At 54.8% G+C, this 21,066-nt stretch overlaps 2 protein-coding genes across 2 annotated transcripts in view; both read left to right on the top strand.

Annotated features, from left to right (window-relative positions):
• LOC144730195 (myosin phosphatase Rho-interacting protein-like) overlaps positions 1–7,066 on the top strand; it is a 107,955-nt gene extending 100,889 nt beyond the window's left edge. Inside the window, exons 5-6 of the mRNA XM_078610809.1 lie at positions 286–370; positions 6,366–7,066. Of these exons, the coding sequence (XP_078466935.1) occupies positions 286–370; positions 6,366–6,533 (253 nt within the window). The 3' untranslated portion in view covers positions 6,534–7,066. The remainder of the gene's footprint in view (positions 1–285; positions 371–6,365) is intronic.
• Positions 7,067–9,307: 2,241 nt separating this feature from the next.
• The window catches only part of LOC144730184 (uncharacterized), a 35,325-nt gene continuing 23,566 nt past the window's right edge, over positions 9,308–21,066 (top strand). The window contains exons 1-3 of the mRNA XM_078610789.1: positions 9,308–9,441; positions 11,642–11,746; positions 15,790–15,846. Coding sequence (XP_078466915.1) covers positions 9,310–9,441; positions 11,642–11,746; positions 15,790–15,846 — 294 coding nt within the window. The 5' untranslated portion in view covers positions 9,308–9,309. The remainder of the gene's footprint in view (positions 9,442–11,641; positions 11,747–15,789; positions 15,847–21,066) is intronic.

Genomic DNA, 21,066 nt, shown 5'->3' with positions numbered 1-21,066 from the left:
CCCTCCCTGCCCCCTCTCCCTGCCCCCTCTCTCCCTGCCCCCTCTCTCCCTGCCCCCTCTCTCCCTGCCCCCTCTCGCTGCCCCCTCTCGCTGCCCCCTCTCGCTGCCCCCTCTCTCGCTGCCCCCTCTCTCGCTGCCCCTCTCTCGCTGCCCCCTCTCGCTGCCCCCTCTCCCTGCCCCTCTCTCCCTGCCCCCTCTCCCTGCCCCCTCTCCCTGCCCCCTCTCCCTGCCCCCTCTCCCTGCCCCCTCTCCCTGCCCCCTCTCGCTGCCCCTTTCACGCCGCAGGTGGCACGCGAGGCTGGTGGCGCTCGCGCGCGGGAGCCGCACGAACCACGTCAAGAAGCGCAGGGCGGAGGTGCAGCTTGAGCAGGTACGTGTTCTCTCTGCCTGTGTGTGTGTAGGGTGTGTGTGTAGGGTGTGTGTGTAGGGTGTGTGTGTAGGGTGTGTCTCTGTGTGTGTAGGGTGTGTGTGTAGGGTGTGTTGTCTCTGCCTGTGTGTGTGTAGGGTGTGTCTCTGTGTGTGTAGGGTGTGTGTGTAGGGTGTGTTGTCTCTGCCTGTGTGTGTGTAGGGTGTGTCTCTGTGTGTAGGGTGTGTGTGTAGGGTGTGTCTCTGTGTGTGTAGGGTGTGTGTGTAGGGTGTGTCTCTGTGTGTGTAGGGTGTGTGTGTAGGGTGTGTCTCTGTGTGTGTAGGGTGTGTGTGTAGGGTGTGTCTCTGTGTGTGTAGGGTGTGTGTGTAGGGTGTGTTGTCTCTGCCTGTGTGTGTGTAGGGTGTGTCTCTGTGTGTGTAGGGTGTGTGTGTAGGGTGTGTTGTCTCTGCCTGTGTGTGTGTAGGGTGTGTCTCTGTGTGTGTAGGGTGTGTGTGTAGGGTGTGTTGTCTCTGCCTGTGTGTGTGTAGGGTGTGTTGTCTCTGCCTGTGTGTGTGTAGGGTGTGTCTCTGTGTGTGTAGGGTGTGTGTGTAGGGTGTGTTGTCTCTGCCTGTGTGTGTGTAGGGTGTGTCTCTGTGTGTGTAGGGTGTGTGTGTAGGGTGTGTTGTCTCTGCCTGTGTGTGTGTAGGGTGTGTCTCTGTGTGTGTAGGGTGTGTGTGTAGGGTGTGTTGTCTCTGCCTGTGTGTGTGTAGGGTGTGTCTCTGTGTGTGTAGGGTGTGTGTGTAGGGTGTGTTGTCTCTGCCTGTGTGTGTGTAGGGTGTGTCTCTGTGTGTAGGGTGTGTGTGTAGGGTGTGTCTCTGTGTGTGTAGGGTGTGTGTGTAGGGTGTGTCTCTGTGTGTGTAGGGTGTGTGTGTAGGGTGTGTCTCTGTGTGTGTAGGGTGTGTGTGTAGGGTGTGTCTCTGTGTGTGTAGGGTGTGTGTGTAGGGTGTGTTGTCTCTGCCTGTGTGTGTGTAGGGTGTGTCTCTGTGTGTGTAGGGTGTGTGTGTAGGGTGTGTTGTCTCTGCCTGTGTGTGTGTGTAGGGTGTAGGGTGTGTGTGTGTCTCTGTGTGTGTGTAGGGTATGTGTGTAGGATGTAGGGTGCGTGTGTGTAGGGTGTAGGGTGTGTGTGTAGGGTGTGTGTGTGATCCTGCCAGTGGGCGTTCGATACTTCACGTGGCCTTAACGTGCACCTAGCCTGGCACAAGCGCCGCGGTGCTTGTTGTTGCTGTTGTTGTTGTGTGCGTATGCGGGCACGGGCACGTGTCGTCTGACTGGGTCTCTAATGTCTTTATTGCGGCTCAGCGGGAGCCCAGTACAGAGCACCGCTCACAGCGGGGGGGGGAACAGAAACTATGTGGACCCGCCAGGGCTTAACGAGGGGGGACATCCTGGGGAGGTCACGAGGGGGGGGGGGGCATTCTGGGTGAGTAACGAGGGGGGAGATAACGAGCGCAATGTGGGGTAGAGAGGGGCTGGCAAAGGTGTGGGGGGGGGGGATCCTGCTGGATCTTAGGATTCTTGCGAGCGGACACAGGCAAGAGGTGTTTACTTACGACCACTTGGGAGCCGATGGGGTCTCTGTTGCAGGGAACACCGCCTGAGATGGCAAAAGTCAGACGCAGAGAAAAGTTCGAGGAGCAGGTGAAAGTGCGATATCGAACAGCGGTGGCTGAACCTTTCATTGACGCGTCGGTTAAACAGGCGCCGCTCTTCAAACATAATTTTGCATTGTTATTATTAAACCTGTGCGCTTAATCTGATCAGCGTGGCGAGATACAAACAAATAACACCCCACGATTGGAGGCCGTCATCCAGCAGTGGATGGATAAAGGGCTGCCCTGTACGTGTGTGTGTACAGTGTATGAAATGGCCGTGTCAAGCTGTGTGTGAATGTTATGATGTGCCGATTGTGCTGAGGCTCGCTATGAGCAGCCATCGCTCCGTGGGAGTGTCTGTGGACAATGCCACTAGACCATGAAGAGCACAAAACATCCACCCCCATCTTTTCTATTTTTGGGGGCCGGACAGGTTTCCCGTGATTTCTCGTCGACTGCCCTCACTGTTCTTCCAGTCGCCGCTCGCTTGGACTAAAGGAAATAATTACTGACGAGTCGCAGCAAAACCGACACCTGAATATGTTTCATTGATCTATCTATTGATCTATCTATTGATCTGTCCTGGAGAAATCCGATGAGCTGTGAAGCTCTTTTTTCACAGATGTCCAGATAGGAGTGCAGAGTATAGTAAAGGTAAGGAAATCACTGTCAGTAAATAAATTAACTGGAACTAAACATTACATTTTTTTAAACCAGGTATTCTGTTTAAGAAACAAATGATAGTTCAATGAAGTGGCTTATCAAGTGGAAATTTGTAGCAGCCAAATACTCTAAACGTTTGTTGACCCAAAACTCCTTGTCGAGGAGGGCCCTGCTTCAGATGATGTTTTGAAATACGAATTTGCATCTGGGAGGAAACTGGAGTACCCGGAAAAAAGTCGCCCTCACACAATCCCGTGCAGTTTGTTTTTGCGTGGCGTCCACATGCGACTGCATCTCAAGACAAAGGCGGTCGCGGCATCGCGCGCTTTCAGATGCCCCTCTGCGGCCGTCCGGAACGCTCTTCCGATACTAGGAAGCCACTGGAGCTATGCACTTTTAAATCTAAATTATACAACTCATTTCTTTCGAACTGCTTTTTGTGTTGAGTTGGTTGTCCTTCCCCCGCGCCTCCGATGTGCACGGTTAGCTACGTACGGTGCGAAGGAAGTTCAACGTGTATACATTCACGACGCTGTCACGATGGCAGCGGAGGTAATTTAATTCCTCCCCCCGTGCCACACGCATGTCCCCTGTGTCACCGCGTGTCACCGACACCCGGGGGAAGCATCCTTCACGTCTCTCTGCGAGCGCCGTCTCAAGTTGTCTCGCGTCGTCTCGAAATGAAGACGAAGGGAGAGCAGGCGCGTCCCCCACACGGCGCGGCGATGCCGGCGATACGAGACACGGCGACACTCGATAGCGTCATTAGTCGGTGTGTGTCCGCGTCAGGAATTAGCCCACGGGCCCTCACGATTTTTTTTTATTGCGGAGGAAAAATGTAAATAAAATGAGGTGCTAAACATAATGGGTGCTTTTATAGACTTGAGCAGCACTCATTGTACTTAGGCCGAGCAGTGATGCATTCTGGGAGCTTCCGTGCTTGTCAGGTATGCAAATTAAATATATTGGAACTCGATTTCTTTGAACATTTCAATGAAGCGAACATACACTCATTACTGTCAGCGACTTGCGTGTGTGTGCCTGGCGTTGTGACGATGGTGGCGCGTGCTTCGATGCACAGACAACTGCTGCATGAGCATCTTCTGTTCCTTTGCTGCGTTGTGTTCCCACTGTGGGTGTGTGTGATTTTGGGTTCACTTTGTTTCCATACACTATGATTATACATGAATATCCATTCACAGTCCTTGTTGACCCCCTGCTGGGTGAAGTATTCGCCAGTGGGTAGTCTATTCGCTCTCAGGTTTCGACTGTAGCACAGCACAGCAAGATCCACTCTTGTAAACAATGTCACAGCTTCCTTTAAAGTCTAGCACTTAGCGTATGGACTTCTTGAGGAATATCTTCAGTCATTGGTAATTTTGCCAAAGCAAAATTCACGGTCCACTTTGACTGTATAGCATTTTCCAAACATATGAGATGAGTTCCAGCAAGATAGGAAGAAGCAAGAATGTGACCCCACTTTGTTCAATATGATGGGGTCATCATTCAGGCAGCAGCGCACTGATCGTGGCCGGGTGGCCGGGTGGCCGGGTGGCCCAAGGGTCAAGTCACGGAGCCTGCAATGCTGAGGTCCTGGGTTCAGGTCCAGGTTTCAGCCGCTTGTAATTAAACCAGGTTCTTACTTGTAGTGAGTTAGTTGATGGTCTCGACATGGTCATTAGTGACTGCACAAAGAAAATAGAAAGTAAAATGAGAGATTTCACTTAATTCGTTATAGTCTCTGTATGCAATGGTTTTTTTTTTATATTTTACTCGTAGTGTGGGTGGAGAGGTAGGTCTGTAACGCGCGGTGATACACTGCTCACTTTGCATCACCACGTGTTAACACAGTTCACATTTGATTTGGAAAAAAGCAACAACAAATGGCCAAAATACATAATAGGAAGTAGCACATGGCAATAGGTAGCAGTGATGGTTGGTCAGGGTGGGAGGGATATGGGCAGAGGGTGGAAGGGAGGGGGGATGGGGAGACAGGGAGGGAGGGAGACGGGGTGGGAGGGAGATGAAAGGGCAAGGGCTGTTCGGTACAGCACCACTTATTCCTCCTCTGTTGTCGCGTTCCGCACGTCCGCTTTGTGCCCGACTCCACCGCCCGTACGCCGTTTCGGCAGAACTCCAAGTGTCAGCGTGTTTTGCCCTCGCGATGTCCTGCGCTGTTAGCCCCACAATGCCCCCCGACCTTCTGAACGAAGCCTCCTCCGCCGGCCGATCCAGACCGTTAATCCCACGCGCCCAGGCCAAGACGTCACGTCGAGGTCCGCTCCCACACGGCCTCGTACGCCGCCGATGAATGAGCGCTTGTTGCGGGCGGGGTTCGCGCCCTCGTGGTCTCCGCCAAAAGCTGCGCGTGTTTCCACGTCCCATTCATCGATTCGCTCGTTCACTCACTCGGCCATTCGTTGCTCCCCTCTACCCCCCCCCACCTCCTCCGCGTTCGATGCCAAACGCTGCGATGCAGGGGGCACAAAGCGGCCAGCGGAGGTGCTGGGAGCTGTTTGTCCCCAGAAGTGCTCGTGGCCGTTGGCCGAGCGTGGTTCGCACGGATCCTGGTGCAAGTCGAGTCATGCAGTTGGGCTTCCTCTCTCATTGGCCCGGCACCTGGGCCTGTCCAGGCACCTGGGCCTGTCCAGACCCGTGGGCCCTGGTAAAGTGCCACCTCCTGATGAGCGCCTGACAGCTCGGCCACCGCATCAACGCGCGGCGCTTTTCAGATGCGATTCTGCGGCCGTCTGGAACGCTCTTCCTTCCGATGTTAGGATGCCACTGGGAGATATGCACTTTAAAAAATAATCTAGATTGAAAAACTTATTTTTTTAGAACTGCTTTTTGTGTTTAGATGGTTGTCCTTCCCCGACACCTCGATTAGTATGGTGTGAAACGTCCAAAATACATGCATATGTACACTGCCCTTGGTTCTCCGTAAACTCCACGGCTGAATCCATCATCGGCGATGTGCTCACTGTGATGTGGAGCGTTGTGTAATCTTGTGGAGGTGTCGGTGTGCCACGCTGGGGCAGCATGTGTGAGACTCCCACGTACATAAACATGAGGTGGTATTTGTATCAGGCAGGAGAGTAATTACGTCTGTAATCAAAGTACGGCGAGGTTTTACTGCTCTCCCCTCATATGCGTGGGGCTTGCCCCCCATTTCTCTACGCGTGGAAATAATTTGGTGGAAAAGAAACTGCCTGGAAATTCGAATTCAGGACCCTCATACAAGTGATTATTAAGACTCCGAGAGGCCTTTATTGTGGAAACAAAGAAACTATTCTTTTTGAGAGATAGACATTGTGAGCATTCACGACTGCTGGAAAAAAACGTTGTGATACTGAATCTGGTAGTGGTGCGCAAGCTTAAAACAACAAAAACTCAACACGTTCGTCAAGTACGCTTGCCTAAGAGCAGAAAAGTATTTAGTTGATGACAGTTTGGGCAATTGCCCTTCTCTATAGCAGGGAGATAGAGAGGCCACGGAGGCTGCGTGAATAATATCTGGAGACTGCTGTACGCACCATGGGGCCCGGCTTATAATACTAATCCGTGGACTCCGGCAAGAACAGAAGGTTGTGTTTCACGTAGACGGAGCGGTGTGCGAGCGTAGCCGTGTTGTGGTCCGCTGCCAGCCCTCGCCTCGCCTTTGGCCCAGCCTCGCCGCCTCTAACCCGGCGCTGGTTTCCGCGCAGGACGTGATCGTGACCCACGCGGTGCAGGTGGACATGTCCATCCCGGTGGATCCGGCGCACCGGAGCCCCAACGCGGAGAGGATGGACCCCCCGCGGTGCTCGGTGACGCGGTGCCCGGCCGGTACGGTCCTCGTGGTGCACGATACCAAGACCCCACCGAGCCGCTGAGCCCCTGAGTCCTCTCCACTGCTCCTCAGGACAGGCTCCGAGTTGTTGCAGAGGGCGCTCGGTGGCTCAGTGATGAAAGCGCTGAGCTGGCGCCGCCAAGGCCCCCCCCCCCCCGTGTTTGGATGTGGGCTTTAGACCGGCTTAGCAAGAGTTGTGAGTAAATGGTCTTGGCCTATTCAACCATTGCTTGTACCAACAACAACAAAACTCCTTCATATGACTTTGTTTTTGTGCATAATTGGTCTAAATTTCAGACTTAAAAATATTGGTTTGGCTGAAATTTTATGACAATTACTCTGTAGCAGGGCGTGTATAAAAGTGCTCGCCCTGAGTGTGACATACAGCAAGAGGTAATTTGAATGGATCTCATTACATGATGCCAATAGCAAAATTGTGGTGTTCAATTTTAGTGTCAGTCGGGTCACCAACGACTGTCCCGAAAACACCCCCCATCATAAGAAAGTTGTTTTTTTGCACTTCATTCGATGAAATTCCATCACTGAGAATAAAAAAAATCAGTTTGACTGTCAAAAGATTATCCGTTCGTCTCTCACTGCTAACCCCGGCGATTCTCAGGCGTGGGCGCCCGGCCAGACCGCCCGCCCAGCGGCACCTTCTCCTTCGAGCCGGCCGCGCACCGGGCCCACCCGGGCCCCGGCGCGACGACGGAGCCGCCGGCAACGCCGTCGCGCTCCCACAACGGCTCCCGCGGCGACGAGCGTGACCACCGCCGCCAGCTCCCTCCGTCGTCCCCGCACGGCGCCCAGCGCTCGTCGGCGGCGCCGCCGCCCCGGGAAGGCGTCCCGGCGTTACCGCGCGGCCGCTCCCCGAGACTCGGGGGCCCCGCGCCGCCGCAAGACGCCCGAGACTTCTGGCCGCCGACGCCCAGGGGCCGCTCCCCTGAGGCGCGGCACGGCTCCGCGTCGCAGGCCCAGGCCCCCTCCGCCGACCGCGCCAACGGCACGCGGTCCCCGTATCCCCGGGGCCGATCTCCGGGGCCTCGAGGTCCGCTCGAGCACGCCGGCGGCGGCGGGGGCAGCGGCGGGGGCGGTGGCGGCGGCGGTAATTGGCGGATCGGCGACAGAGACGACGACGACGACGACGACGGCGGCGACCACCGGAGGAGGACCAGAGGCGGGGGGGGGCGCGACGCCGAACGCGGGGGGCGTCCCGTACCCGCGGCTCGCCAGCACGTCGGATTCGGACACGAGCGGCGGCGGCGGCGGGAGAGAGTACGCGAGCCTGGCGGACGTGCCGCGCGCCCGGCGCATCGGCCACCGCGACACCTTCGTGGCGGAGAAGCGGCGGCTGGAGCACAAGCTGCGCACACGGAGCCCCGGGCGCGACGAGGTGGAGCGACTCTTCGGCAAGGACCGCCGCTCGCTCGGGCAGCCGCAGGGCTCGCCGCACGACAGGTGAGCGCGCTCCCCCCGCCGCCTGTCGGGCCCCGCGACGTTTGTTCGGGTCGTGCGTCTCGATCCCCCGTCCCGGGATCTTGTTCGGCGGCTTCATACAAGCGGCGGGGGAGGCCTCTCTGAGGACTAACGGCACGAGCTTTCACCGGACTCCCGGCACAGACTCCCGGCACAGGAGTCCTGTGAAAGCTCCCACCCTGCGAAATTTTGTCAACATCTCGCAACTCTTTCGCCTGGTATGTAGGGGCACGTGGGTTGAATCCCGACTCTGCCACCCGTATCTTTGGATCTACTTATTCCGCTGTCTCGTTCTGCTCGCACAGTTATCCCACCCCAGTGCCTTCCACCTTAGCCTCGCTCTTCAAAAGAAAGATCTTAGAGGGGTTACTAATTGCGATGATGGGGCCCATTTATTTCGAAATGGTCGATTTCAGAGGAAACCACCCCCGTTGGATCTCAGAGTAGTTTCATCGAAACGTCGCCGTACGTCACCGTTCCAGTCGGCCACGCAGAGCATTCAAGCCAACGGCTGAGCCGCCTTATTGATCGGTAATATGACCGATACGTGGGCACGTTCAAGTAATATCTTTGTAAACGTGACGACCTCGTCGGGTGGCGGAGGATGAGGGACCAGAATTTTTTTGGCCTGAAACCATCACGTGGCCCAAACCTGAAACCAAACATCCATCATTGCATCGGCTGCGGCAAACCGACCACGGCGGCAGAGCACCCCTCGAGTGCCGCTCGCGCCCTGTGCTGCAGTGCCACCTAGCTGCTCGCCGCCTTGCTCGCCGTTTCTCGCCCCCGTTGCCGTGCCAGGCCATAGCGGCCGCCCTCTGAGGGTCGTGGGGTAAACCGGCAATGTCCCTCTCGGTGGGCAGCGGCCTTACAAGGAGTTCCGGGTATATCGTGGTGGAAATGTGTTTGCGTCCCGGTAGCATGTAAGGAGGAGGCATCCAGAGATACAGCATCCAGAGCTCTCTGCTCTATTTAGACTCACATCCAAATTGTATGATATCACGTGATGGGACCATTTGTGACGCATGTCATGTGCGGTGAATATATGTTTACGTGTGATACGGGGAGGAGCAGCGCACTGGTGTGCGAACTGCACCTGAGTTTGACTCCCAGCCACGGCTAACTTCGGTGGAGAATAGCAGTGCTAGGTCTACTCAGCCTTAAATGGGTACCATCAGTGGGCGAGACAAAGGTGACCGGCTCCGGTACCGGCGCGCCAGCCCAGCCGCGAACCGTTGCCACCCTTAATAGGCGCTCGCTAACGTCGCCTGCACTCGGCATCCGCCGAGCGGTAAGCGGGGCATCTCCGTGTGTGTTTATTCAGGCACATAAGGGCTGTGGCCATGTTTGCTGCGCTGGACAGGGAGCTCGAGAGGCCGGTGTCGAGCGACGTGGAGGAGCGGGTGGACGCCTCCTTGCACAGCCCCGTCGCACGAGAGTCTCCGCGTGGGGCGACGCGACCTGCCGACACCAAGGTGACGCATCCCAGCCCACAGACTCCACGCGCACAAAGCCTGGACACAAAACCTGGTCACAAACTGTACACAAAGCCTGGACACAAACTGGACACGCCCGGGCGAGGCTGGATGGGGTTGGCGTGGGCGTGTGAGGGTGTGGGACGGGGTGGTAGTCGTAGTAGAGGTTCGTAGCGCTACGCTGCTCTACGAACCCGGTGACCCCAGCGACCCCAGCTCGATTTCCGCTCACGGCCGCCAACACCGGTGACGATTATGTGAACCGGATCCTGGGCCCCCTCTAGGTCGACTCAGCCTCAAATGAGAACCCGGTGCGGTGTGTAAAAACATCGCCACTGGGGAGACAACGGCGGCCGGGCGTGGTGCTGGCCACCCACCCGCTCGTGTGCCGTGCCAGCCTTGTTACAGGCTACACGGGGGATCTTTGTCTTTGTGTGAGATGTGCAAGGGGCATCAGGCTCACGAGACGGGATGGAATTTTGACTTTTTAGACACGGGGGAGACGCAAGGATCTCCGCGTAGCATCGCGTGGGACCCTCACAGACTCGATGAGCAGGACAACGTTTGACTCTTCCGACTCAGGGGAGCGACTCTGAAGCGTGCGAGGGTTGTTTTAGGGAGCGAGCGGCTAGAGGAGGAGGAGGAAGTGGAGGTCTCTGGGGCCGAGTCGGGTCAGAGAGCGGGGTGAGTCGTCGGCTGACACTGGGGTCAGTGAGAGTTCAGCCACCAGAATTGAGGAGTCTTTTTCCACAAGGGATGCAGTCGAGTTTCGCCGAGGCCGTAGATTCACGGCACTCGGCTGCGTGTGGTTCTGCTGCTGCGCATCGGCAAATGGAACTCGAGGTGACGCGAACACAAAGCACACAAACCGGAGGAAGTTTGGAAACTTTAATTCATTTTGTCATCACGCACAGTCAGCGAAGTGTCCACAAAGTGACAGCACAGCCAAACTAAGCTCTCGATTGCTAGGAGACATTTCTGACGATGTCGAACCATCGGATGCCAAGAAGGAAGTGTAAAGTAATAACTAATGTGCTGACCCACGCGTGACCTCAGAGCTTGGCATTCCATGCACGTGAATCAGCCACTGTTTCTGATGCATTGGTGCTCAAGCACAGTTTGTCGGGGCGATCGTGCTGGTTGGTTTTGGTTGTAGCGTTTGCGCCGATTCGTCGATAAATATCATCCTGCGTCGAGTCGCGCGCTCGTAAGAATCGATGCTCTTCGATTGGTATGTGCGGAGCAGTGGCGCAGTCGGCAGCGTCGCTAAGCTACGAATCCCATGACCCAGAATTCGATTCCTGGCCCACAGGTACTGGTGACGCGCACGATGGAACGGCGATGCGTGGCTGTCGCGGTGTGCCTGGCGGTCGTCCCAGGCAGCTTGTTTATCAGCCCAGGCTTTGCTTCGTAGATCCCGGTTGACTCATGCAGTGGCTTTATAGCTCCGAGTGCTGCAGACGATCGTACGAATGTGCCAGAGGCCCGGAGCAGCTGTGCAAGGAGCCCGCTGGCATTTCGTCGCTATTTCGGTCCGGGGTGAAGTGGAATGCCTTAGAAAAGCATTGGGGCCCGCTTGTAAACAGGCCGACTCGCTCAGAGATGTTGATGTCTTGCGATTGTTATTTCAGTGGGGACCGTGCTCATCTTTGTTTGGCAGCCCTGAGCCAGTGATTGTAATTCCACATTATCGTGGCGTGGGCCAGTATTTCCAGAAGAAGAAACACTGTTGGTTGGTCGATTGACCAGTTTTAATTTTACTGGGTGAGAATCCATGGAGACTTCAAGTCTCAAATTAAGGGTGGCCTGAGTGAACAAAAGGAAACCAATGGGACCGTTACCATGTAGACTTGCTACAAAGTGGTCCCTATTTTAACGACCCTCAAGTGATGATGGGCTAAGTCGATCTCTTGGCTCTAAACTCGCAACTCGCTGGCTCAAGAGCTCTGACCACAGAAGCACAAATAGTGCTTGCTCAGTGTCTCCAACGCGGCCATTATGAACCCCGTGAGAACTTAGACCCCCAGCCCTGGGGGTTTAACCTTCAACCTCGGATCTCAACGGTGCCAGCCCAGCGTTTCTGACGCGCCCATTCCTAACCAAGGGTGATTGATGAATGGGGCTATCGTCTGATGTACTGTCACCTGTTTCCCCTAATGCCACACTGATTCCAGCGCCTGTCTTCTCGCTGTCGCTGCAGGTGATGGGTGGTGCTCCCATGTCCCCAGGGGGACCCCATCCCAGCCACGGATCCTTCCGGCGTTCCCAGTCCCTGGACCGGCAAAACGCGGGACTGGCCCCCACGGTGAGTGGTCTCTCCTAGTCTCATTCTACTCCCCCCACCACTCCCCTGCCGCCACCACCACCACCACTCAGTAATGGAACTGCCCCTTCGGCATCATGATGCCTCCATGGTCGCCACGGTGGCTAGGAGATGTTAACTCTCTTGCCTGGTATACAGGAGGTCGTGGGTTCCATCCCGACCCTGACGCCTGCTGTATATTTGGAGTTTGCGTGTCTCTTTCCCCGTGGTCGCGTGGATTTTTCTCTGGGCCCTCCGGTTTCCCTCCACATTTAGAATCAACATCACCACGCGTTTAAGAGTATTTGGCTGCTATGAATGTCCACATGCTAATAAGCCACTTTGTTAAGCTATCATTTGTGATAGCCAGCCAGCTGGCTTCTAAAATAGAGCTACATAGCTCAGTGGGCCTTGCCTGATAAAATAAAAAATAGTTTTATAGTTTAGTTTATAGGCAGCAGGCGAAAATGTTATTGAGATAAAAAAAACACAACAATGAATGACCGAAAACGAGAGAGTGCAAGGTCGCTGCCAGCGTGGGCACCCACCCGGTAGACTGACGCACACCGACTGCTTCAGTCTTCCCCGTGCTCTGCTACTGGTGGCCGTACCCTCTCGCTGGCTCCGGGTTCGAATGTCAGCTGCTCGTGATTCGATTCGAGGGGACTAAGCCCTTTGAGTCCTAAGCAATCCGCAAACCTATGGGATCCCTCTCGTATCAAGTCGATCCCTCATGTGCAGGCCCGTTCATACGGTGTGACTCCCCCGTGGGTCAAATGCGGGCCGGTGTCGATCAAACCTGCGCTTCAAAACGGCCAACCGTGGATTTAAAAAAAGTAAAACAACGTGCTTAAAAATGACATGGCCCATTTTTATTTTGCAATAATCATCGTCATCATGTCACACCTCCAATTAGCACAGTTGGCTACGTATGGTGCGAAAGAAGTTGGACATTTGTACGTACAAAATCCATTTTAAATATTTCAGCGAGAAGTGTACCACTTTGTGTCAGAGAAGGACTCTGGGAGATGATTTTGCATAACTGCCAGACACCTCAAGTCACTTTATGAGTGCTGCACAGATCACACGGTCTGCAAGCCAGGGTTGTCATTTGACAATCAAAATTAGATTGAGTAATCCTCAATAAAGTGAAAAAAAATATTTATTGTAATTATTTTGCCTGCAATTATTAAGCTGAGACTATAAACTGACTAAACTTAACAACCCTAGTTCAGTCACAGTAGGCAGCTGAAACTAAGATGTGAACCCAGCTTCTCAGCGGTGCTGGCTCAAACTCCTGAGTCACACGGCCACTCCAAGCACACCGTGCATGTTTATACGTGTTTTAGTTTTCTGTTGCTGGGCTGAGTGTCTGGGGTCTGCATCAATCAGTGGTTGCGTGTGGAGCCGTTTCACGGACGGGCAGCATATCCAGATATCATTCCAGATTTCACACCGGATTTTCCACCAAAACGGATTATCTTACCCGTGGAACCAACTGGGCCTGAGCCGGCCCCTGTCGGCCCCCGACCCTCCCACCAACGACAGCGCAACTGCTACCTCCGTTGCCCCCCCTCCGTGCATCGTCCACGATTTATGGCTCAGTTTATTTTCTGCCGTGTTAAAATGCGAAACGGGAGACAGCAGCGAGGAGGAGCGCTGTGCAGCTGGCCCCGGTGGGCAGCTTTGTAAACAGCCTAAATCTGCCACCTTCGAGAATGCCACGGGGCGCGCGTCGCCCTACGCAGCAGCGCCGGCGAGGAGCCGCCGCCACCGCCGTGATAACCGCCGTGATAACCGCCGTGCATTCGCCGGCTGCCGTCTGCCGAGTTGGATAAGCGCCGCGTTTGGCGGCATGGTGGTGATGCCAGCGAGCGGCAAGCGGCAGGGGGTGAGTGACGCGTGTGTGGGGCGGACGGGCGGCTTCAACCGTGCGCGTGAACTCTATTCCGCTCGCGCGATGTACGTGGGTACGTGATTGCGCGTTATAACGATGCGGGCCCCTTTGTCAATCCACTGCTGGATGATGGCCTCCCCCCCCCCCCCCGCCCAGTCGGTCGTGGGTGATGTTTGGCCATGCTTCACCCACGCTGGTTAGCGCCGATGTTAGCCGCGGCCGGGAATCGAACTCGGGTGGCAAGGTTCGTGACGGAGCGCTGCCTACCGCCGCTCCAGTGCTCCATGCGCGTTGAATGCACTCGAGAGATTAAAGCAATATGTTGCGTGTGTGCACACGTGCACGTGAATGCCGAGTACACGTGTGCTGTTTGCACTCCTTACATCTGTAGCCAAAGATCTCCCTACAGCCGTTAACCGACTGTTGGGGCCAGTGGTGTTGGTGAGCACTGTGAAGGCCGGCACGGCACATGCGGGGGTGGGTGGCCAACACTCTGCCCGGCCACCTTTGTATCCCCAGTGCTGTTGTTTACACACGGCACCCGGTACTCATTTATGACTGAGTCGACCTTTGGGAGGCCGGGGACTTGTTCAGATACTCATCGCACAATATTGTCCGTGAGCGGGAATCGAACTCGGGTCGCCGGGTTTGTAGCACAGTGCTCTAAACACTACATTACCGCAGACACAAACCCACAACGTGTGTACATTCGCGTGTGCAGACGTACTGAAAATGCATGTGCTGTGCTAATGCAATGAGTTTGCATTTGCTGGCTGTTGCCCCAGTGACTAGCACAGAGCCATGCAGATTGCCTCTTGCCTGGGCTCCTCCAGGTGCTGGGTTTTGGGGCAAAATTCAATTGAAACAATCTGCCGCTTCAGCGGATTTCGTAAATGCGTTACGATGCACATGCAGCGCACACGCACGCGCGCGCGTGTGTGCTGTATAATGCGCGGAAAAACATCTAATCTCCTCCGTGGGGAAGGGTATTCAACCTTTCATACGACTTCTCCTTCGAGGTCAATATTTGCCGCTGGTAATTGCGCATTATAACGGACATCCCTCAATTACATGCCGTTATCATTCATCAGCAGGCAGTAGCCATTTGGACCGTCGCCAAAAGGGTGCGATGAGGACGATGCCTGGACGTTGCAAGGCAACGGACAAAACCTACCCCGCCGCACCGACATTTCAAACCATTTGGGCGCAAAATGTTTCCCTCCAAACTTTCCGCTGCTGAAATGACGGCGAAGCGCGATCGCAGGCACGGGCTCCCGGTTCAACGCGCCGGTCACTTCCCTCGGAATGCTCGCCGGATGTTGTCACGCGGGTAGCCGGGGTTACCGGACGGGGCCGGTGGCGCGACCGTGGCGCCGTGGCGCCGTGGGGCAGAGGTCCCCTGAAGAGGGGCAGCCGAGGCGTCGTGAACTACCGAACTGAACGAGCTTGGCATGGCCTGGCTTGGCATGGCTTGGCGCTGTCGGCTTTAAATTCACGCCTCGTTTGCGGAGAACTCTGGCAGCACGGCACGGCGCTGGCCGCGACCACGGAGGCTCGCGCGTGCGGCGCCGTCGGCAGCGGCAGCGTTTCGCTCGCACGTGCGTGCGTGCGAGCGAGCGTGCGTGCGAGCGAGCGTCGGCAGGAGCAGTGGTGGCCCATTGGGGACCCGAAGCAGAAATTATTATTATGTATACACGTGTGTGTGTGTATGCTCACACGTGGCGGTGAGCAGTAGTGGAACTGCTAGCTCGCTTCACTATGAACCCGGCGAACAGAGTTCGATTTCTGGGCCTTCCCTAGGTCGACTCAGCCTTAAATGAGTAATGTACCTGGTGTCATGTGTAAACATCGTCACTGGGGAGACAAAGGCGGGCGGGCGTGGTGGTGGCCACCCACCCCCTCGTGTGCTGTACCGGCCTTAATAGGTGCTCGCTAACAGCACTTTCCCCAACAATCTGTTAAGGCTACATGGGGGATCTTTGTCTTTTATGCTCACACGTACCGCGACCGGGTTCTGCGGCAGACCTGGCGTGTCGACCCTCGGCTGGGAACTCAGAGGGTCGCTCCGTCTTCTGCGACACGGTTTCTAGCAGAAGCTTCAACGCATCTAATCCTCGGTGTCTCCTTGTTTTTGTTGTTGTTGTCGCAGGCTGACTCCACGAGTCTGAAGAAGGGTTGGCTCAGCTGGCTGGACGATGACGCTCAGGTAGGCACAATCGCCCTCCCCCCCCCCCGTACGCCTGTGGCAAGAAACACGTGCCTGCGTTAACAGCACTGTGCAAATCCACCGCTGGATGAAGGCCTGATTTTTGACACCGTGTCGGTCGTGATGGTGTTATGGCCGCATTCTACCATGCTGGTCAGTTTGGTTTGGAGAAGGAGGGGGCCCAACATTGGTTTAGCGACCACCGGCCACTGACTTCAGCCCTGGCTGGGAATTGAACTCGGGTGGCTTGGTCCATAGCGCACTGCACTATTTAACCCGGCGACCCCCATTCCGGCCTGGCTGCTCCGTAGCCATAATTCATACATTAAATATATTGTCTCTTTGAACAATGTCATTACTTAATAATCTATTTCATTCTTTCGTGTATTTTTTTTTTCATCTTTCAACTCATCTTGTAGATGCGAGGCTCCGCGTTGCGTGTGAAGTTGTTTGACGATAGGAATTTGCTTTGTTGGCTCGCACACAATGTGAAATGGCCTCGTACTTATTTTAGTGCGGAGATAACCTGCTGGGCCCAAGGCCATCTGCGTACAAAGCCCTGCTTCACAGTGTGCACTGGACGTGGTGCTTTTTGACTTCATCAAACGCTTGCAATGCCAGCAACATACTGAGTGGCATGGGTGCGAGCATTCAGGGTTGCCACCTGTCCTGATTATCTCGGGAGGAGGCAACTGCTGTGTAAAGCTGTACGTTCTCCCAGAACTCTAATAGTCCAGGATTTTGCCAATTGCTTATTAATAATAATAATAGCAATGCGTTTACATGTCTTTCTACCCTCTTTTAGTATTCTTTTGTACCTCAGAGGTGGCAACCCTCGCAAAAGGACTTATCATCTGACATGCATTCCTGAAACATTTGCTGAAAAGTTTTCTTTGATGATTGCTCTCCTGCGGCTGTTCAGTGATGGTGCCAAGACCCAGGCTGCTTTGCAAACGCATGCACTGTGCTGTGCATTCGCAGTGCATTCTTGGTGTTACCCATAATGCCGTGTTAGTATTTTTTTGTTACATCCGCTTGTATCACTTGAACCAATTGCGGTTATGCGTTGCGTTGCTGAAAAAAAACTAAAACGATGACGGCAAAGAGCAGATAGAGACGAGAGGGGCAGAAACATTGCCGTGTCACTCGCGTACCTGGAGTTGGCACGGCGTGGTTCACATGGGGCCTCGTGTGACCACGGTGCAGTTGCACCGCCTACACACCAGACAGCTCTCCCACCGCCCACGGTCCTTTGTACGTCACGCTACTGCGGTGTGGCGGTGGTGGGGGTTGGTGGATCATGCAGAGATGGAGCCAGGGTAAGATTCGCAGCAATGATGTAGTGTTTGTTGCAGGCGGTACAGCAAGTAGGTTAGTGACTAGCAGCAGTGTCGTTGCGTCGTGGCGCGACGGCGTCCCGGGGGAGCCACGTCGCATTCTGTCGCGCTGGCCCTCTGATGTGGGCTCTCAAAGGAGCCCGGGAAATGTCAGGGTCGTGATGGGAACGCCGTGGTGCATTAACCGCTTTCACGCCCGATCCTCCGATCCTGCGCGGGTTGCCATCTCTGCTGTACGAACGACCCGGACACATTCAAGGGGCGAGGGGGGCAACTGCACGCATACAGAGTGGTGTGGGTTATTACGCAACTGATGAAAAACGATCCACAAATCGCACCTCCAAATCAGCAGCGTCACAACCACCGGGTTTTTTTGTTTTGTTATTATTTAAATAAAAAAATGTATTTAAGCAGGTGAGAAACTCAAGAGACCAGGATATTCTCACGTGCAAGAGCGAGCAAGGTCATTCGTCTTGCCAGTTGGCAGTGACGCGTGCTGCGCGTATTCCGAAACGGTGTCATTGTCGAAGTTTTGCCAAATTTGGACCCCGACGGGCGACTCTCTTTAACGCCCGTCGCGAAGCAAGACAGCGCGTCGTAGCGTCATCGCGGCGATTACAACCGCAGCAACGACCGGGGCGGTCGCCGGCTTCGAACGGTGAACTCTCTTCAGCGACAAGCGGCGAACGCACCGCGACCTGCGCCGTGCGACGCGCGGGGAGCACGGTCATGAGGGAACCGGGGCGGAGGGGTGGCAACCCCGAGACCAGACGCAGTTACCATCGCAGTTATCATCTCAGTTACCATCACAGTTACCGCTGCCTCCGTGAGTGTGGAGGTGTCGGCGGTCGCTTCCCCGAGGAACTTCGCCCACGCGGCCACGGGGGCCTGTGTGCTCGCTGATATTTTAGCGCGAATCATTTCAGAGAAAGCGTGAAGGATCCAAAATGCTTTGATGTCACGTGCTCTTTGTATGTACTGTAGATTTCTTCAACTTCTTTCGCACCATACATAGCCAACTGCGCTAATCGGAGGTGTTGGGGGGAATGACAACCAATTAAACACAACAATTGGGTTGAAAGAAATGAGTTTTAAATCTCGATAATGTAAAAGTGCCATCGCTCCAGCGGCTTCCTAATACCGGACGGAAGAGCGTTCCAGACGGCCGCATGTGACCGCCGTATTTGTTTGATGGTTATCCAAAAGCCGACGCTGCGAGGATGGCCGGAGTTGGCGTGATGGTTCACGTTCATTGACGAGATCAGCACGGAAAGCAGTTCCAGAGGAATGAGTTTTGTTGGGGTTCTCACGCCGCAGTTTTGGCAATCCGGGGGTGGTCGCCGATTCGATCTCTCCCACGCGGCGGTTTTGAAACGACGGTGGACCTCCCTTGCCTCCGTCCAGCCAGCGGCATTGGTGGATATCACCACAGTCGCTGGTGGGGTAACGCGCGGTGGGGTAACGCGCGGTGGGGTAACGCGCGGTGGAGTAACGTGTGGTGGAGTAACGTGTGGGTCACCCCCTCCTCTTCTAAGATGTCTGGCGGGTGCGGAAGAGTAGACCGAGTAATGAGCTACCACCAGCAGTAATTGCACGGCTGCATCTTCACATATTTTGTACACACACTCACACATGTATACATATTTACGTTTTAAACCATCATTCCTCATAGCAACCATTATTCACCATAGCAACCATCGTACCTCATGGAAACCATCGTACATCATAGCAACCATTATTCATCATAGCAACCATTATTTCATCATAGCAACCATTATTTCACCATAGCAACCATCGTACCTCATGGAAACCATCGTACATCATAGCAACCATTATTTAATCATAGCAACCATCGTACCTTATGGAAACCATCATTTCTCATACACACCATAATTCATCATTGCAACCATCATTCCCCATAGTAACCATCGTACCTCATAGCAACCATTCTCCATAGCAACCATCGTACCTCATGGAAACCATCATTCCTCTTAGCAACCATCGTACATCATAGCAACCATCATTCCTCATAGCAACGCCATAAATATGTATTTATTCCATATACTGTTGTTACATTGTCATTTATGATATTTGTAAATGGTCTCGATTGTCCTTTTACAATTAGGTCCATTTTACTTTGGAACATTGAGTCAAAAAAATAATGTCCGTTTCGTTACGTAACAATAGCGTATTGTTTTTAGTCTATCGGACCATCAGTTCTCCAGACCAATATTATCCTCCAGCAGTGTTTGTTTAAGCAAGCAAGCTGTAGGCCGGTTTCAACCTTCTGGGCCTCATCAGCAGGGCGAGGCTAATTAAACTAATGCCATTGGCTTACCAAACATTATTCCATCCCCACGTTTGGGCCCTGTCAGCGCAAAGGTTCTGCATTCCACACAAATCCACTGCTGGATGAGGGCATCTCAACGCTGTTGCTGTTCGTGACGGTTACCAGACCATACTTCGCCACGCTGGTCTCAGCGGGTTGGGGAAGGGGGCAGCACAGACATCGGCGCGTAGAGAGAGGCCCTCCACTAGAGGAGAGCTGTAGAGAGCCCCTGCAGAGGGCATCTTGGCCTACTTCTCCACACGTGACCTGCTGATCGACTACCTGTGGTGAACCAATGTATACCTCTGGGTGGACAGCGGCGGGGATGAATGGAACTGGTGATGTGTGGGTTGCGAGTCCCAGAGTGCCACGGCAACATCGCAGGAGCATAGAAGTACAGTACAATGATAGATTTTGCCACATTGCCTTCTGCCTGTCGCGTGCAGCGTTACGGGCAGCAAAATAAACGAGGCCAGAAGACGAATTAACGAGAGGGCATTTTCATGGCGTTGGCTCCGAGCCCTGGGGAACGGGGGGGGGGGGGGGCGGACAGGGGGTCAGTCAGCAAAGGGAGGTGGGGGTGGCGACAGGCGTCGTGCCACGCACGGGTTAATAGGGCTGGCGCTCCGGAGCGCTGCGAGCGAGCTGGCACCCTCGTGTTGGGATTGCGCGCGAGGGCACCGCCCGCAACCTCCACCCCCTCCTCCTCCGTCCTCTCGTGCGGCCACGGCGCCCGCGGTTGTGCTCTGCTGGGGACATAGAGACCGTGGCGGGCCGAGAGAGAGAGGGAGCCGTACCAACCTGTGAGTGACGGACGTCTGCGCGGGTACGTCCTCGCACCGGTCCGTGTTGTTGTTTGTGAAGCCGTTCCTTCTTTGCTGTGTTGTCTTGCTGTGCTCTGTTTGTCTCTACAAGATATTGTGTGTGTGTATATAATGTGTGTCCAGTATATATATGTGTATATACCCGCTCATTGGGATGCGGTAGCGTCGTGCTTAGCGCAGTGCGCTGCAATGCCCGTGAGCCGAGTTTTGATTCCCTCTCGCGCTTAACGTCGCTGACATCAATGCAGACAGGCATCGACATGGCTCAGGGAGACATTCATTCACCAGTGGATTGACAAAGGGAAAAAATAAATTATCGTTATTAAAATTATATTGCTGGTGTTAGCTTAATTGCAGCATCGCAGAACCATGAGAGATGGTGAGGCCTTCATCCAGCAGTGGATAATCATGGCTGACGACGATGACGGAGATGTAATCATCATTGGCCATCCTAGGAGTGTGGGCCACACGTATTTCTCTCGCTTCCACCACCACTGCCACCACCACCACCACTGCTACCACAACCACCACTGCCACCACCACCACCACCACTGCCACCACAACCAGCACCGCCACTGCCACCACAACCACGACCACCACCACTGCCTCCGCCGCCACCACCGCCGCCACCACCGCCGCCACCACCGCTACCACCACCGCCACCACCATCACCACCACCACCACCGTCGCCATCACAACCAGCACCGCCACTCCCACTATCACCCCCACT

This window comes from Lampetra planeri, chromosome 35 (assembly GCF_965212315.1).
Source record: "Lampetra planeri chromosome 35, kcLamPlan1.2.h2, whole genome shotgun sequence".
NCBI classification, from domain to species: domain Eukaryota; kingdom Metazoa; phylum Chordata; class Hyperoartia; order Petromyzontiformes; family Petromyzontidae; genus Lampetra; species Lampetra planeri.
Note: the sequence above shows the minus strand (reverse complement) of the source record. Positions and strands in the feature narration are given on the sequence as shown.